Source organism: Carassius gibelio, chromosome A17 (assembly GCF_023724105.1).
Source record: "Carassius gibelio isolate Cgi1373 ecotype wild population from Czech Republic chromosome A17, carGib1.2-hapl.c, whole genome shotgun sequence".
Lineage (NCBI taxonomy): Eukaryota > Metazoa > Chordata > Actinopteri > Cypriniformes > Cyprinidae > Carassius > Carassius gibelio.
Genome location: NC_068387.1, coordinates 20,008,387 through 20,027,728, shown reverse-complemented (window position 1 = coordinate 20,027,728; position 19,342 = coordinate 20,008,387). Strand labels below are relative to the sequence as shown.

The window sequence follows — 19,342 nt, the reverse complement described above, 5'->3', positions numbered from 1 at the left end:
ACTTTAAAATCGAGGAACGTACCGAACCGTGATTTTTGCGTACCGTTACACCCCTACAGACAGCGTGCATGATGTTTGTGTACGTGGGGTGGGGGATGCAAGACTGACTCACGTCCTTGTTGTCTTATTACACCCCTGTTCTCAGCGCCGCAGACAGAGATTGATAGTGACAGTGGCGTTTCTGCACAAGGCTCCATGCATAACTCTTCCTCTCTTTCGCTGTTCTTCTTCAGTCTGTCTCCTTCTTTTCCTCCACCTGTCATCTCTCTGCCTCTGGTTGTTTAGGCTGCGGATCCCATTGAGGATACAGGAAAAGCATTTGCTGACATTCAGATTCACCCATGGGCTGCGTCATATAAGCACATGCCTCGTCACTGACACATGCTGCACTCTGGAGCACATGAAGCCTTCTGGTGTTTCATTCAGCATGATATGTCATTGTCAAAATGCCATTTTTATATTTACGGCTGACATAGAGCTATTGTTCTGAAGACGGTTTAAGTGAATGAAAACAGTATGAATTAATCACAATGGTTTTAGATGAATGAGACAGTTTTTTAGTTTCCCATCTATTATTTAATTATTCCGGGAATTGTTTTGATAATGATATGCAACCTAAAATCTTCAGTGACATCTCAAATATTTAAAATCTACTCTTTGGGAATTGTACAAGAAATAAAACTTCGGCACAATTCCAAAACCTAGTAAGCAGATAGGTCATAGAGAGCAAAGCTGCTCGCTAACCAAAATGAAACGCTACAAGAAAAACTAGATCTAGTAAGCTAATGTAAGTTAAGATGTTTCTAAGCAGATGTTATGAGATTTTTAAGCTTAAGTGTAAAAATACACACCAAAATAATGAGTAAAATATTATTTTTTATTAATGTTTTTGATGTTGAAAAATACTGTATTATTTTATAAATAAACTACAGAACATACTACCGTTCAAAAATGTGGGGCTGGTCTGATTTCTTTAAATGTTTTTATGTTCATCAAGGGAATTTATTTGATTAAAACTAAACAAAATGTAAAATATTATTTAAAATAACTGCTTTCTGTTTTTATTTAATTAGAAATGTAAACCATGTCTGTAAATAAAATTTATCCTTGCTGAATAATAAAAAACACACACACACACACACACACACACATATATATATATATATATATATATAATATTATCAATCCAAAATCTTTGACAGTATAATTACCTGCAAATGTAACAATTTTCCCAGTTTGTCTGGAATCTGCCATCATTTTTTTTCTTCCTAACTTGTTTCAATGCATTCTGGGATTCTGTGGAAAGGATATATGTAATGCCTCTGAAGGCAGCTTTGGAACAGAGCAACCAGAAAACTTACATAATATTTTTCGTGAGTGATTGATAATGTGCTTTGGCATTAGTATTAGTCTGGACGTGCCTCCACTGTGCATTTAATGCCCTGTATTTTCACCGCTGTCATTGCAGCTCATGTCAAAAGAGTCTCTGTATTTGCTCTGACAGCAGTGTTTCATAACACAGTTAATGAGTGAAATCAGCACATCTCATGATTGTTAATGTGTGAGCTGCACTCCCTGCTGTGCTGAGCTTGCGTAAGCTGAACTGGATACCTGCGCCAGAGCTTCCTGCTTCTACTTCTCGTGCCAAGGTTGTTTTACAGGAAGCAGACTGTTTAATTCTATACTTGTCATTGGCAGTTGCATTGAAGAGGAAGTCGGTCTTGACTTTGCTGTAATTTGGTCGGCCTTATTGATGAGGGGAAGGTTACAGTTTCTATTATAAGCTCTTTGAACAGTGTTTTTGCAGAATCTTGTGACAATTATTGTTGGATAACTTCTGAAGGACTGGACATGAGTCATGAGTAGTTTGTTGGACCTGCAGTGACACCGTATACCTGAATAATGCTGAACTCTTATCTAGTCACTGTAGGGAACATAAGATAGCAAGATTTTTGTTCTATTCTAAGATGTCTGTAAACTGTCAGATTGTCATTTTAGGGAACACACACAGCAGCTACCAAAACTATTTGTACTTAGCTGTACATCATTGCATATGCACTCAAATTCAGACATTATAAAATATGTAATATATATAGTTTTTTATATTTATTTTTATATTTGATATTATTTTATTTTTGATTTTTATAAATTATTTCAACAGCATTGATTTTCTCAGCGCTGTCTAGCGTTATTGGCATTTTCATGTCATTTTTTTTTTTGCCCATTCAATTAGTTAATTTGTGAAATTTTTATCATTTATGAATTAATTTTAATTTTATTATATATTTTTTACATTTATATAAATTCTTACTCATTAAAATAAAGACAAAAAGTGTCTAGACCTTTTTTCTTTCAAATTTTATACAATGCGATTTAATTTACAAATTACATTTGCGACATTAGTGTCTAAATATTTAGCATGTCATTTACACCTTTTGTGCTACAAAATAATTAAAATTTGATGATTTTCATCTTCATAATAATGACAAATCATATTTTTTATGCTTAACATTATAAGAAACTTGTAGTAATTGTTACCTGAGAAATGCATTTAGTTCTTGGTAACTCTTGCTAGAGGGGATGTTCTGGTTGAGGGGTGAACTGTACCCAGGCCCCTTTGAATATCAACCCACTTCAGGTTTCATGGGGAAATGCTTAACACCAGCGAGACGGACCACAGCGGTGTGGAACAATGCCTCACTGTTTGGCTAGCCCCACTTCCACATCTTGCAGTAATTGAAATCATTCCTGGATCCTGCTCTGGGACTTGTACACCCGTTCAAGGTGGGAGGGGTGTAGAGTTGTTTTTGTAGAGTGTTACTTTATGTATGAATCAAATGTGGGGTTAACTGGAAAAGCTAATGAGCTTTTTATTGATTCCAGCAGTCCACTTGCCTGGGTGGCTGTGTGCAAATCAAGAACTGCAGAAGTCGGCACTGAAAATGTCTCGTCCACACCCATACTTTAATATCTTCAATGTTTCCAGACATCACAAGACTGAGATTGCGTAAGTTATGAAACCAATGTGTAGAGGAGATCAAAGTCATCAGAATAATTCACCTCTGAGGCCCAGTCGGTCATTGCATGCTAATGTTTGTGCAACCTGTAAAGAACATATGCTGCTTTTGCTTTGTTTTTTCGTTTCTGTTTCTTGGCCTTATTGTCAGTAATGGCTTTATAGTAACATTCATTCTGTGGAAACTCTTGTGAGAATGTATATGCTGGTACCAAATGGACAGGGTGAGAGTTTGGGCCAACCTGCAGAAAATAGTTTTTGGACAATGGAATTTATTATTATTGTTATAAAAAACAAGTAAAAAATTCCTCCACTTTTAGACTTATTTTGATAGGAAGGTGGAGTGTATACAGGAGTGTAACCTAGCATGGACTTGTCCTGAGCCACAGCTGTGACGGATTTTGTCAGAGAACAGGAAGTTATGGATAAAAATTAGGGGTACAGATATATTTCAAGCCAAATTCAAATTTGTGGTCAAAAATGACCAAAGTGCACCAGTGGGTCTAATTTTTCAGGTAAGAAAGTTAGAGAGTTAAGAAAGTGTGTTTTAGTTTAGATTTTTCCCAGTTATGCTGGGTTTTCTTTTTCTTTTCCGTTAACAAATTGTAATAAAATTTCCGGTTATGCTAAAAACACTGACAACATGTCAATTGGACAGACTCGACAGAAAGAGTAAAAACATGGCACTACAAGTGGGTCACTCTTTGCTGTGACAGGATCAGATAAGACAGAGGGACACTTTCTCTCAGGCTATTTCACATCACCGTGTCTCTCCAGTTAAATCAAGCTCACCCTGAGATGTTGCCAGCACGATAGCAGATAATCTAGCATTACCGCGTTTCTCTTGATTTCTGTAAAAACACAGTAGGACAGCTTGTTGGAGTCGAATGTTAAGTTGCGTGCTCTGTAGGAGAGCCTACAGCACTGCGCAGGAGAAAATGTCTAATTGATCAGCGGTCTCCTAGAAGTGGCCGACGCTCTCACACCAATCCTTATAACTTCATCTGAGCCGTATTGTATCGTCCATAAAATGCTGTCTGATAACCGGGGGATGTTTATTTGGTGGTGAGTGGTGAATGGTGTGGGAGGGAGTGTAGCGTCCCGCTCCGTCTTTCTCCGGTCAGCGGTGGGGAACGCCAGAGGTGGGTCGAGGTGGGGGTTATGTATGAGGCAGAACCAGTCAGGGCTTTGTAGACAGCCTCACTAATCAGCTTGGCTGTGTGTCAGGTGATCAGATGTACTGTAGTTAGATTATAGGGTCACAAGGATTGGCAAATAGCATTAACACTATGGTTCTGGTGGCCCCATAAACATGCGCTCATCCCAGAGTGATTTAAATTAAATTAGCTTTCAAATCGGCATCTTCATGCATGTGCTGTTGTCAGAAATAAGAGATGGGTTGATTTGTTTGGTTCTCCTCATTAAGGGTTCATCAGATATTGTAAGGATGTAAGATGCATCAGTGACACCTTGTGGTGATAACGGTCTTGATCATTGATTTCACTGTGATGAAACAAACAGAATGGTGAGGGACAGGCAGCCTAAGATGATTGATAGGAGGATGAGAATTGGCCATGGTTTATTAGTTCTGGATTCAAAGGGAAGATGAGCTAAACTCTTGAATCTCATTTCAAAGGGTCAGGTGGCCCATCCTCGACTGATGCTGTTAACATCTTTCTGAAGGGGGTCAGAGTGATTGTGTGAGGAAAAAAAGTGTGACAAATCTCAAACTCATCTTTTGTGAAAATATAGTACTGTTCAGAAGTTTGGTGCCAGTAAGATCCATTGTGGTCTCACCAAGGCTGTATTAATTTGATCAAAATACAGCAAAATAGTAATATTGTGAAATATTTGTAAAAAAAAACAAACAATGTAAATAGCTTGTTCTTATACATTTTTGCTGCTCAAGAAACTTTCTTGATGTAAAAAAAAACAACTTCATATTTTTTTGTGTAAACGTGATTCAAAACAGCATTTATTTAAAAAGAAAAAAAAAGAAGCTGTTTCTGTGAAATTATAAATGTCTTCACTTTTGATCAATACAGTGGATCCTTGTTGATTTCTTTTATTTTAATTTTAAGACTCCACATTTTTAATATATAGTGTATAAAATAAAATAAAAATGTAAGGAACTTTAACCAATAAATGTTTAATAAATAAAATGTTAAAGAATAATTGCACAATTTTAATTGTTGTACAATGTAAACAATTTAATTTAGGCCAGGCCTAAAAAACTCATTTGAATACAGAATTAAACGGGAGGTATTCTGTTATCAAAGAGTCCCTTGGTATTATAGACTTGTTTCATCTTGTTTTTCTCACATAAAAAAATATTTTATTTTATTTGTAGTTGATAAAAAGACATTTCTGTTTTATGTCTGGGTCTTGATCACCCAGTCTGGGTTTATTTTGTGATATTTGCCAGATGACTTTGTATACATCATTGGATTTAGATATTTTAGTATGTTTAGATAACTAAGCACCTCTTGGTCGCTTTCAGGAGGGTTTTGAGTACTCATAAGGATGTTCAACATAAAATTATGAGACAGACATGCTCCTTTTTGCATCTACTCAGGCCGACAGGCCCTCCATCACCAAAAGGTCATGAAAGGCATTCTGGGAATGCAGCATACACACAAGACCAAACACTTAAAGGTCCTCCTCTACCACTACTAAATAACATTTTTTTTTTTTAATCCTCGTTCACTGGCTTTCACTTCACATAAATGAAATCTTTATGTTTCTTTACCTGTGCTTCTATTTTATTGACATCAGATTTTGTTCGAGACAAACTTGCGTGGCAGCTTGCGTGTGCAAAAGGCAGTATAAAGTTCCTGATTTGAGACTTCTTTGTTTTCTAAATTAGCTCTTTAAAGTATAAGTCTTTATGTGATCATGTAGGATGTGAACTGTGCAAAACTTTCGTTTTTCAGCATCTTTCTTTTGCCTTGACAGATGTCTTCTATTTAACTTATGTAGCCGTAGTGCATTCTGGGATATGGTATTGTATGTCAGTGCTTAATAGAAAGCAGCACTATTTCAAAATGACTCAGTTTCCGGGATGACTAAATCACTTCTAAGGAGTTTTCACAGTAAAACGGTTTTCATAACATACGAAATTGTGTTTGGAGAAACTTGAGTAGGGCCAAAAACATCACACAGGCTGAAAACTCACGGGCCACACAGAACTGCTGATCATCTTGACCCTATTAACTGTCTTGATCTCAAAGGATTGAATTGCATATATTAGGAATGCATAAATGTGTATATATAAGATGCCGTCCAATTTTTTTTTAATGTTTTTTTTTTTTAAGTAATGAATACTTTTATGTTTCAAGGATGCATGAAATCAATTAAAAGCCAAAGTATCTATAAGACTATCACATTTTTATAAAAACATATCCTTCAGATAAATGTTATTTTGAACAATCTATTCATCAAACCCTTCTAAAACTACACAAAAACATTAAGCAGCATTAATAAAAATATGAAATGTTTCTTGAACACTAAATTAGAATGATTAAATTTTAAATTGTAGTGTAAATTCACAATATTAATAGTTTACTATATTTTGATCAAATAAATACAGCATTGGTGACTTTTTTTTTCCCAAAAACATTAAAAAAGTATATTACTGACCCAAACTTTAAGTTCATAAATATAATGTAGGCTATGTTCAAAAAACTAAATTGTCAGTTTTCAAATTTCTAATCCATTTATATTTTTTCTTCCTCTATTTTTTGTACAGATTCATCTTCAAACTACATCCGCCAACTTGAGTCTAAAGTCCAGATTTTAGAGGAAGACAACAAGCAATTGTTATCCCAGGTAAGAGTCTAGACTTTAATCTCTGCTGGTAATGTGAGAGCAAGGCACATGCCATGGAAACACAAAGCTTCCTTCCCAGTTCAGATTCCAAAGGGTTAATCAATCATGATGTTTTTATCAGCTGTTAGGACTTTCATTCTCACGTCACCCATTCACTGCAGAGGATTCACTGGTGAGCAAGTGATGTAATAACAAATTTCTCCATGAAGACTTCTGATGAAAAATGAATGGCTTGAGTACAATTTCAGGAAATGTTCATTTGTGGGTGATATGTTCCTTTAATGCATGTCATTGCATCTAGACTTACATGTATACTGTAACTCTAACTGAATCTCAAAGCTTTGATGCTGAAATGGGACTCTGATTTCATATTATGACACTGTCACAGCTTTGAAGAAAAGGCCCCAGATCTCCGACAGTTACATGAGACAAAGATAAAGATCCGTCACTAACAATTTTCTCTTTTAGATGGTCTTCATCTCCCATTTTCTTAGCCCTGATTTATAATCCAAAATAGCACATCCATCTCAATATGTTGAAACGGCATGGATGACTAGTTGATGTCAGTTTAATTGCATATGCTCATCTCGGATATTCTAATGCTACCACTTTATATTTTTCATTCTCTGATGATGGATGAAGCCTCGTTTTCCTTTTATTGCCTCCGTCAATAACTCAATTCTTTGAGGAAAGATATCTCAGAATATGCAAGTATTGTATACTTTGTTCTGTGTATTATATTGTGCATGATAACTTTTTAAGAACGGGTGATCTTTTGGTTAAGTTGTTGAGAAGACCGAGAAGATGCCTTTTATTTTTAAAGCAGCCAGTGTGTTTATATACACTTGCGGTCAAAAGATTGGATTGTTTTTTTTTTATTCTTATGCTAGGCAAGACTGCATTTATTTAATCAAAGATAAAGTTTTAAATATTTTTATAATAATTAACAATTCAATATTAATTGAATACATTTTTTTTTAATTATGTGTCACCTGATCCTTCAGAAAGCATTCTGATATTCTAATTTGATGCTCAAGAAATGTTAAAACCAATTGAAGTACAGCAGTTATTTTCGTGGAAACTGTGATAAATTCAAGATATTCTGATGAATAGATGGTTCAAAATAAAAACATTTATTTGAAATAGGAATCTTTGTTACATTATAAATGTCTTGACACTTTATATCAATTTAATGCACCCTTGTTGAATAATTAATGCAGGCCTGTTGAGTGTATCGACTGGGTTTTGACTACTGAAAGCTGCAACAAGTTACACAATGTTAATTTCATCATATGAGACCCTTTCAGTACAAACGTGAATAGCGTGGAGTTACTGTATGTTTCGCAGAACTAGTAACATGCAGTACAAATTACGCAAAGTAGACACGTAGACATAGCAGAAAACTTTTGAAACAGCAAGAAGTTCATAACCTCGATTAAGCTCCAGTAATCCCTTTGTGAGCTGTTTGCACACAACAGCCATCAATATACGGGACAAGAAAGCCAAAATGTGGATAATCACACACAGATGCTTTTACTATGGAGGAAATTCATTCGTTCTTCACTGTGTAGAGAGATTTTCATTTTTTGGTATGAAAGTAGGAAAGGCCATGACCTGTTACAAGGTTTCTCTTGTTTAGAAGATATTTCATGGGTGTGACACTCAAATATGCCGTGGTAGGAGTTTTCCGACAGGTGCCTTTTGGCTAAATTTCTTAGGCCATTATTTATGACGCGTGACTGACATTACCTCTCAGCTCCAGAGCTTTATGCTTTGCTTTCTTTGACCTTTTACCCTCTTCTCAGGTCACCACTCAGGAAATAATCTAATGCGCCATCCGCTATCCATTTTTCATTCGCAAACATTATTGCAGGGGTTTTGTTATCATCCTGAATTTAGATATGTTGAAGACAGCACATTCTGCTCCATTACGAATCGTAAATGTTTTTTTTTTTTTTTCAGGTTATGCCTTTAATGATAGAAGATGTGGAGGTGTTCTTGTGGTGTCTTTGTTCTTGGATTGCTAGATCTTTTATCGTCAAGTCATTCTGATTGCATTTTACAAAAGCACAAGCATCTAGATTAGCTCAATTATTGTTTTGGTTTATGTTCTTCGGATAAAAAACAATAATGTCACTTTTAAATATTTAAACATTGTATTGATCAACACTAAGGTATTGAAAAGATGGTAAGCTGAGGTTAGGCAACAGCTGTATTTATAAACTGTGGCTATGTTAATGCTCTCTGGTTCCCACAGCGACCTTCCGGCCCATGCCAAAAATCTGGAGTAAAGCAAGTGGAAGTAAATCTGTCTGGACAGTTTCTTTGTTGATAGTATATGACCATTCATTATTACAAATTAAGTCATATTAACAACTCAAAGGCTTTTATTAACAACTTAGAGGCTTATATTAATTGGATGATGTTTGAAACTACTAAAATCTACCCCTAGAATTACTGAATCGGTATACTGGCACATACTGGTTAACCAGTAGACAGCAACCAAGTTGTAGTCAGAGAAATTATAGGGTTAAAGGGTTTGATACTTTACTATATTGTAATCACACACCCACTCTTGGATCTTTTTAGTTGTACAGGATTCTTCTTACACATCCAGTGATGATATAAAATCATGTCTTAGATGAACACATTGGGTAGATAATCAGTGCTTGTATTATTTATGATTTTATATATCATACACATTTCTGTTTGCTGTGCACATAGAAATTCTAGGTTTTATGACATTTTAGAACAGCACACAAACTGATATTTAATGACATTTCCTTTGGCAATCATTCACATTCATTATCTTTGAAAAACATTTTTTTTTTTATCTTTGAATTATCTAGGGAATCTTTTTTTTTTATTGTTCTAATTATCTCTAATTATCTGTGTTTGACACATTTCTGCTTTTCTCCACAGCAAGGGAGCATGGGAGATTTGAAGACACTTCGGAAAGGGCTGTCCCTGTATCACTCAGAGTCCCAGCTCTCCTCACTATCCCAGTTTCAGGACACCTTACAGAATGTACGTATCCTATTAAATCTTAAGTGACCCCATTATTCTGCATCAGAGCCAATACCTCAATCACAGTTGAGTTTATAAAGATATTTACATTTACATTAATTCATTTAGCTGACGCTTTTATCCAAAGCGACTTACAATTGCACGCCTCTGGAGCAACTAAAGGTTAAGTGTCTTGCTCAGAGACACATAGGTGTCTCACAGTGGATTCGAACCCGGATCTCCCACACCACAGACGTGTATCTTATCCACTGCGCTAACAATTCCATAATTCCATAATTCCAATAATAAGGAGGTACTGGACGATTCAGTATAAAATGTGTCGATCACCTACATAGAACAATTATTTACAGTTTATTGAGTACAAGTCGTCATACAATAATTTAGTATAATAGTCTATCTTGAAATAGTTTTGCCTTTTTCTTTTCATTGAAATAAACCACACCATTTGCTAATAAACTAAATGAAACAACTGTTGCATAACAGACAGTTGGATTATTGAAATGAGACAACAAAAACACTTTGTCACAAATAAACATTAGCAGAACCTGTTCATTATTATTATTAGTTGATTTATCAGTCAAATAACTCAATCAATTATTTAAATTATTTCAGTCCAAAGTTGTATTTATTGCTGGCTAGAGTTTGAGAATAATTACAGAAGATGCTTTCATCAGTTTTCATGATGAAAATGTATTGTTCTGCAAACATACATAAGCTGAAATTTCAGTAGCCATTGCTCAGAAATCATTTTAATGATTTTGTGCGCAAGAAACATTGTTATTAATTAAATTTATTTTATATTATTTGTATTATTATTATCAACAGTTTGTGCTGCTTATTTATAATATTTCAGTAGAAACTGTGATATATTCTTTCAGGACTTTTTGATGAATAAAAAGCTCAAACGTATATAAAAAGTATTTATTTAAAATAGAAATCTTTTGCAATAGTGGAAAAAGTCTTTACATTTGATCAACTTAATACATCCTTGCTGAATAAAAGTATTAATTTAATTAAATGTCTTACTGACCCCAAACTTCTAAACAAGAGAGTATTTTATTCATTAGGCAGGTTCAGGTTTTTTTTTTTTTTCTTGTAGTGTGATGGGAACCGTTTGTATTTTAATATGTAGCACAGAAGACAAATGAAATATGCTGTGCTTATAGGTCATTTCCTGTGGACAGCAGGAGGTTTGTTGTGCTCTGATCTCAGCTGGAGACTGTCTCAGTGCTGATCCGTTCCTTGTTTTAGATATCCTTTCTAACCCCAAAATGACCTGATAGGAACTGTGTACCTAACCCTGTTTTAATATATCCAGTGCATCTGTGTGTTTTTTTGTGTGTGTGTTTTTTCAGAATCTGTTCTCAGGATTAACAAGATACCAAAGTCTTTATTTTTTAGGAGAAACATCTGAAACAAAACCCACAGTGCTCTATGGGATTTTAGTGAATGCTGTTGAATATGTTCTGTCCTGAAAAGTTTTTTTTTATTATCCCTCTTTTCTCCTCCCTGTCTCTCTCTTCTCCTGAGTATAATTTTCATCATCATCATCATCATCATCATCATCATTCCCCTCCACTCGTATCCTCAAAAAAGGTCATCTGCAAACCTGTTGCTTTAGCTAATTAATACACTCATTAGCTATGACAGGCCAAAACAGCACAGCTGCTCCACTTTAAAATGAGGGACAGCTTCCACAGGAAAGAGAAATCAATTGGAGAGTGGCGTGGGTCTCGTCTTCAGAGGCTGCTGGGTTTATTTTATCCCAGCGTGTCTCAGCACTGTCTACGAGCTTATGGCTTCATTAGCATGGCTTTGATTTAGATTTAGATTTAGGATTGCTTGACTAAGATGTAGCATGCAAATACTATGATTTTTTACATTAATGTATACACAGTATACAATACCATTTAAAAGTGCTGGGTCAGTACCTGATCAAAAATACATTGAAACAGTAATGTTTGATTCTTAATGATAATGTTAGATTTATTCTATTTTAATGTGATTTTATTCCTACGATGGTAAAGCTTTATTTCAGCAGCCAGCAGTTTTCAGTGTCAAATGATCATTCAGATTTGGTGCTCTAGAAGCATTTCTTATTATTATCAATGCTGAAAATAGTTGTGTTGTCATATATTCATACAATCTAATCCAAGTGGTATGAAGTATTTCTGAATATATTTCTGTAACAATGGAAACTTTTGTAGGTAGAGAAGAAGGAGGTGGGAACCGGCGAACATTCAACTTTAATAATAACTTTAATAATAAAAAAGACACCAAACAGCACAAACAAAACCAAAACACAAAATAAAACCCAGGCCTGGTCCTCTCTCGTTCTTCACTGTCGTTACTCCTCCCTTTATGCTTCCGGAGCTCCACCGTGGGACTCGAGACCGGTGAGTGGTGCAGGTGTCGCTCATCTTCAATCACTCCACCAGCCTCGCTCCGTTCCCACGGCTCTCGGTCCTGCCCCACTCATCACAATTTTTTCTTACTATTTAATAGTATTAATTTGCATTATATTTTATACAGTTACATTTTATGGGAATTAAATCGCTTACATTTAATGTCATGTTGCAATATAGTTCATACAACTTTATCATATGAGAATTTTAAGGTCCTGAATAGATAGTGGCATTAGCTATTAAAATAATCCAGGTAATTCGAGCGCTGCATGGCAAATGAATCCATGCAGAATGAATTGTGTGCTTCTCTAATCAGACTGCCGGGGCGATGCATGACAGCGGCCATCGTTTCAGGATGTACTCGGGTCAGTCCAGGGTAAAATCCCCATGGCTCTAGCCCTTTATAAACCTGCTGGCAACTGCGAGTGAACATCACAGTCCTGTTCTCCCAGGCCAAAAGCGAGCCACAGTTTCCATCCAGGGGTCCTCTCCCGACCCTGTTGTTGAAATGCCAGCTCAATTGTTGTGGATTTAACGCTAGAATAGGACTCAAAGGGCTTTGTCTAAACAGGGGCTCACCAGACCCTGTGCACTGAAAGAACTCTTTGTTGATGCGTACCCATGAAGGGGGTCCAAGCAGAGATGAGTTATAATGAGATGCTTTAACCCATTTCAAGCCTGAGTTGACTCGGAGGAACAGCCATGGGCTTTTCCAGTGCTCGGATCTCCTCTGGTAAACTGAGAGAACAGTATGAGTGATTTTTGATTGTGACGAATGTGTGTCCATCTGTCTACAGGGATCTACGTGGATGCCAGGAGGTGATCTGCTGTCCCCCGTCACCGGATACCTGCCGGCAGCACAGAAACCAGAAGCTGTTGTACATGCCATGAAAGTGAGATTCTAATGCACATATTGCAAAATGAAGCCGTACTTACAAGTTGTTTGTATTTCAGAACTAACGATTGCTGTAAAATATCATGTCCAGTTATATTATGCTATTTTTTTAGGCTTGCGGTCATTTCTCAATTGTGTTACACTTTTTAATAGTTTGTAGTCCTCTCTTTGTTATCCCTCAATGTCTATCAGTAAAAAGTGGGACACATCATCAAAACGTTTAAAGTCTTACTTATTATAGCAATACTGCCACCTCCAGGATTTCTATGATTTGTTGGATCTCTGTTGTTTGAAGGACGACATAACATTCTGGTAGAAGGAACCAGATAGAACTAAAATCATTCTCATTGCCACAGTGCTTATATGTAGTATTTATTATAATATTAATATTTAGAATTTTGAAGCATTTTATTTAAATTTTTATACTTTTTTTTTTTATATATTAGTTTTAAATATATTTCTATTTAGCTTGAGTCCAATTTTCAACTTCAGTTTTAGTCTTTTTTGATTTGATTTTAGTAATTCAGTTTACTTTACTATAACTTATTTCAGATTAGTTGCAAAGGCAAAATTTTAACAAATGTATTGTTGCACAATATATATTGTTGTTATATATATTTCTGTGTGCGTGCGTGTGTGTGTGTGCAGCAAGCACCATTAATTGTTTAACCCTCTGTTCCTTTGCTTTGTAGGTATTAGAAGTCCACGAAAACCTGGACAGGAAGCTCCCAGAGGACTACGAGGAGGACCTTAGTGAAAAAGAGAAAGCCATTGTCAGAGAGATGTGTAATGTGAGTCTGCCTAGAAACACCTCTTATCTGCCTCCCCCAACCCTGAACCCCAGCTTACTTCCCTCTTGTCCATTAATAAAACCCTGTTGAACAGAAAGGGGCTGTAAGTTTGTGCTCCCTTTCCCATGTGTTTGCTGTGCTGTCACTTTGTATAATTACATCGGCTTTGATTGAGGACACTGTTTCTATGTTGCACAACAGACACCCACTTTCAGACCATTTTAATGAGAGGCCTTGGCAAAAGTCCTCGGCGTGTTTACCGCACAGTTGTCTGTGCAATTAAAATAACTTGATCACTGAAACAATGCAGGTTTATCTGCTCCCTGAAGGGCCCCTGGAATCTGGGGCCTGTGCTCTGTTCTTGCACGGAGAACCTCAGCTTGTCAAAAGCTAAATCTCAGATAGCATAAGGGTTTCTTTCTTTTCTGATCATAATTAGTCCCTAGACTCACCCACCCATCCATTCGCCCGTTTAGAAGCTCATTCTGCATGATGAGTCATTGCTTAACTTGGGAACTCTTCACTTTATAATATAAGAGATTAATCAAGAATATATTCATATATATTTGTGCCTCTTGTGACTTTTACTAAATCTCAAAAAGTTCTGCTAGAATTTAAATTTTTTCGGCTTGTCTCAAATTCCCCTCTAGCAAATTCATCAAACGTGTTCAAATCAAGAAAATTATACTTTGCACTTTTTGCTTAGTCTTTTTTGTATTATTATTTTTTGGTGTTTTGTAGGCTTTGGTGTGGACTCTGTATGCCGATGATACAGTTTTTTTTATTCTCTTATTAATCAAGCTCTATTGAACTTACAAAAGGCATTTGATCTAATACAACATTTTTTTGTTAAACCTGAAATTTATTTTACATTTTAAAAAGACAAAGACTCAAATCAAAAGAGATAGATTTTCTTTTTCATATAATATGAGTTGGTTTATGAGGTGTCATTACTTAACAGGCCATTATTCAAGAATAAAAAAAATAATAATAATAAATAAAAAAAATATATATACACAGTATATAATATATATATATATATATATATATATATATATATATATATATATATATATACTCAAAAGATATCTGTCATATCGGAATTGTTCTTTTTTTAGCTTGTTTCAACTTAAAATCAGGAAATGTATACTTTGCACTTTTCTGTAAGAAGTCGTTTTTGTCATTTACAACAAAATATTTTTGTTTTTATATTTTTTTTAATTTAAATGAAACATGTATTCACATTAAAACATTACATTAAAACAATTAAAAAATTAAATGTAGACAAAATTGTAGAATATAAAAAACGTAATACTTAATAATACTTAATAAATGGAAAATACATACATTTTTCATTTATATATGTTAATGAACTGCTAGCTAATGTGTTTTGTAATGAAGACAATCACATCATCATTACTATCATACACAATATCAAAAATCCACACCATCACACATTATAATATGACCAGATCTCCATCCTAGGACTTATGTATGGTAACATTGAAGATATCATTTGAAGATATTTTTCATTTTTCAAGATTTCATAGAGCCATAAGATTCACCCAACTGTGTGTTTGCTTTGTGTTCAGGTTGTGTGGCGTAAGCTCGGTGATGCGGCAGGATCCAAACCCTCCATCCGCCAACATCTCTCTGGGAACCAGTTCAAAGGCCCTATGTAGCTCCTGTGTCAATGACCAGCAGGGCCTTGAACAAACAAACAAATCTGTGAATATGACGGGTGGAACAGTCATTCTCAGAACTCAGCAACTTTGTGAAACGACACAAAGAGCTTTGCTTCTACTGCCAGCTTCTTTCAGCCGATGCCATTCAGTTGAGACATTTCAAACCTATTACTTACAACACCAGGTGGTAGTTTAATATATAATGGACTCACAATTAGCACGAGCTAAATCATAGCTCTATTTATGTGCACACCATCCAAGTATTCATACAAGGCAGCTTTATGGATTCATTTCTCATTCCAGATAGGGAATGAAAGCACACCGCTCTTACCCCACAGAGATACTCCTACAAGATCCTTTCCACTCCTAAAAGCTTTTTGATATTGGCATAAGACCATACCATATTATTCAAGGATAAAAAAAAAAAAATAAAAAAAAAAACTTTTACGTTCAAAAGTTTGGGTTGTAAGATTTTTTTCATGTTTTTGAAAGAAGTCTGTTATGATCAGCAAGGCTGCATTTATTTGATCAAAAATACTAGCTATATATTATTACAATTTAAAATAATGTGATGGTAAAGCTGAATTTTCATTGTCACAGGATCTTTCAGAAATCATTGTAATATGCTAATATGATGCTCAAGACACATTTCTTATTATTAGTTGTGCTGCTTAATAATATCGTGGAAACTGTAACAGTTTTTTTTCAGGATTCTTAAAAAGAAAGTTCACAAGAACAGTATTTATTTAAAATACAAATCTTTAATGTCTTTTTTTAAATCTTACTGACCCCAAACTTTATACTTGTTGCATACTGTATATATTTTTGACTTGAGCCACACCCATCACATCAGAATGTCACAGACTATTATCATTACAATTAAACTTAAACCTCATGTTACTTATCAAGTTAGCAGCCATTAACGATTAACAATTTATATTTATTAATCAGTGTTAATTTACATAGCTGAAAAGCTTTTTCCAGGTAGTTCATAAATGCAAATAACACATTTGCTCAGGTTCCCAGAAATACATAGTCTAAAATAACCTAAAAATATTTAGATGGCATATGCAGGCCAGCTCATGAGTTAAGCATTTAATTAAAGTATATAGTTTTTTCCAAACAGTACTTATAAATGCCAGCTCAACTCAAAGCATATTACTTTTAAGTTCCAAATAGACAATCGTGATTAATGTCGCTTCATTTGTGTCTTTGAGCAGATGGAGTCAAAATTTAATATCAGTATCTTTTGCAGTGCTTTTGATTGCATACAAGACCTTATGGCTTTGTGGGCTCATAATATAATTGAAAGTACTGTTAAAGGAATAATTCACCCAAAACTGAAAATTTGTTGAAAATGTACTCACCCTCAAGCCATTTGAGACGTAGATGAATTTGTTTCTTCATTGGAACAGATTTAGAGTAAACTATTCCTTTTAATCTGTTTTAGGTCTACAGATTGAGTCCTATATGAAAAGAACTATATGAGAACAATTTCAGGTTTTAAATACTTAATATGCTGAATGCAAGTATGGAAGTGATGCATGTTTTCTGTTCAGCCTGATTCCAGTTAGCAGTGTGAGGTGAGAAACTAACATGTTAATGGCATAATCTGCTATTGGAGTTTATAAAGTACCTCCTTCCATTATTCCTTTTTTTTTTTTTTTTTTACAAAGCTTAACATTTCAGTGAATACTGAATTGAATCAGACCATAACGTATGTGTTGATAAAACCTGGATAAATTGGAAGGTTTCCATTATTAACAATAAGCTTATTTAGCTGAATTTTGTGTAAAACTTCTAATTCTGTTCCATTAGCCAAGTTCATGAGACTCCCATGCAGGCAACATTTTTTATGCGCGTACTGTACATAGCAAAGTCTTATGAATGAAAGTAGAGTTTTGTGTTACAATTCGGGTCTATTATCTGTGTACACAAGAACTGTCTCAAAAGATGCTTGCTGCATTCACACAAAGCTCTTTTTTTTTTAAAAACGCGATAAGCCATATTTTTTTATTGTTTGTTTAGATCGAAACTTTTTTGAGCATTGGCAAAATCCCACTGGCGATCTACTTATTTTTTTTTGTATTAAAGTTGTGGATATTTCATTGCATTTGTATATTTATGACAGCACTTTTACAGTGCTGGACTGAAATCACATTCGTATTGGATGTTTTCTTCTTCTTTTTTGACTGGATGCAGCAGGTTGCTTTTGGCAGAGTGTTACTTTTTGTGTGTCCGAAGTTTATGAGAAAAATATGAGCAGGAAACATTTGAACAAGAAAAGAAAATGATTGCATATTTTTATGAAAAGGATACGTTGTGGATTTGGGTCACTAAAACAGTGTAAATATGGTCTCTGCTATGCTGTGAAGTGTTTCATGTGAACACAATACCTAAATCATTGCTGTTGAAGAAGTACATGCATACATTAAAACTAATTTTGAAATCCAATTAAAAGTGTCCTTTAGAAACAGATCTAGATTGCACAACTACTGACTTTTTTTTTATTATTTGTTAAGTTTAAGGCTCAAAAGAATCTGAAATGCTGATATTTTCCTATTTTCTTTTCAAATGCACTGCTTCTTTTGTGGATGGGGATTTGATGTTTGAATCTTTCCTGAAATTCAATGTTCTGTGTAGCTCATCTGTATGTAAAACACACATGAAGTTGTATTCTAGCCAGGACATACAATTCAGCACAATGTAAATAGAATACCTGTAACTAGCATGCATTTATATATTTTTAATAAGCTGTATGTAGCTGAGAATGGACCTGTATTTTAGCTAATAAAAAAATGTAAATAAATTGCATATAACCCTCTTGTAGATTTGAAATAAAACAGAATCCTCTTTGCGTAATGTCTCGTCTCCTTTTTGAACTGTATAAAATGAACAGCAGAGAAAGGCAGAGTCTGCCATCTACTGGAGATTTGCTGGAGTTGCAGTAATGTTAACAGATTGATTTTTTTTCGTCGTTTCCAACAGATGATCAATAAATTAGGTGTTTAGCCGTCAGAATATGTTATTTTGCAAAAAATATCTCAAAAAAAGATAATCTCATTACACGAGCTGTTTATTCGTTTATGCGAGGTTGCCTATTTTGCAACGCTGTTATTTATAAATGTTAAGTTATACAAATGTGTTATCCTACATGCTTACAATTTGTGAATATTATATAAAAATATAAATGTAGAAAGTAAAAAATAAAATAAATTATACATTATAAAGTGGTATAAAAATAAAAAATATGATCTAGTTTTAATTTAAATGCTATTGGAAACACATTATAATTAATTATGATTTTTACTTGAATATTTTAAATGGTTTGTATACAAGTGATGTTAGATTTACAACAATATGTTATAGCTATGTCTTACGTTTTCTATGTTCCGGCTGTGATTGACGGTTTCCTCCACGAATCACGTTGCGCAAACTTTATCCTTTTATGGTCACTTTACGAACCCAAAGTAAACTTCCAATCACAAGACACACAAGCCTTTTCTGTTAGTGTAGTCAAACCAACCTTGTAAATCTGACCGCACAGATCGACTCCTCTTCACGACCAGTAAAGTCACTGCAAACGGCTACCGCCTTAACACGAACCAATACGTGCGTACAGTTTAGCTGTGTGAAAAATAATTATGCTTTAACCAATTATCACACGCGTACGCAGTTGCGTATGAAACATTAGC

The 19,342-nt window shown here is 34.8% G+C and overlaps 1 protein-coding gene and 1 long non-coding RNA gene across 3 annotated transcripts in view; one reads left to right on the top strand and one right to left on the bottom strand.

Moving 5' to 3' along the window:
• Positions 1–18,504, top strand: part of LOC128031715 (coiled-coil domain-containing protein 85C-A) — a 34,672-nt gene extending 16,168 nt beyond the window's left edge. Inside the window, exons 2-6 of the mRNA XM_052620077.1 lie at positions 6,765–6,844; positions 9,767–9,871; positions 13,074–13,169; positions 13,864–13,962; positions 15,555–18,504. Coding sequence (XP_052476037.1) covers positions 6,765–6,844; positions 9,767–9,871; positions 13,074–13,169; positions 13,864–13,962; positions 15,555–15,644 — 470 coding nt within the window. The 3' untranslated portion in view covers positions 15,645–18,504. The remainder of the gene's footprint in view (positions 1–6,764; positions 6,845–9,766; positions 9,872–13,073; positions 13,170–13,863; positions 13,963–15,554) is intronic.
• Positions 12,129–19,264, bottom strand: LOC128031722 (uncharacterized). Of its 2 annotated transcripts, none has more exons than XR_008188156.1 (4): positions 19,174–19,264; positions 15,533–15,669; positions 13,827–13,920; positions 12,129–13,480 (listed from the first exon to the last, which is right to left on the bottom strand). It is a non-coding gene; the product is annotated as an uncharacterized LOC128031722 (long non-coding RNA). The 2 variants fall into 2 exon arrangements; XR_008188157.1 differs by lacking the exon at positions 19,174–19,264 and adding an exon at positions 17,015–17,115.
• Between the last annotated feature and the right edge of the window lie 78 nt (positions 19,265–19,342).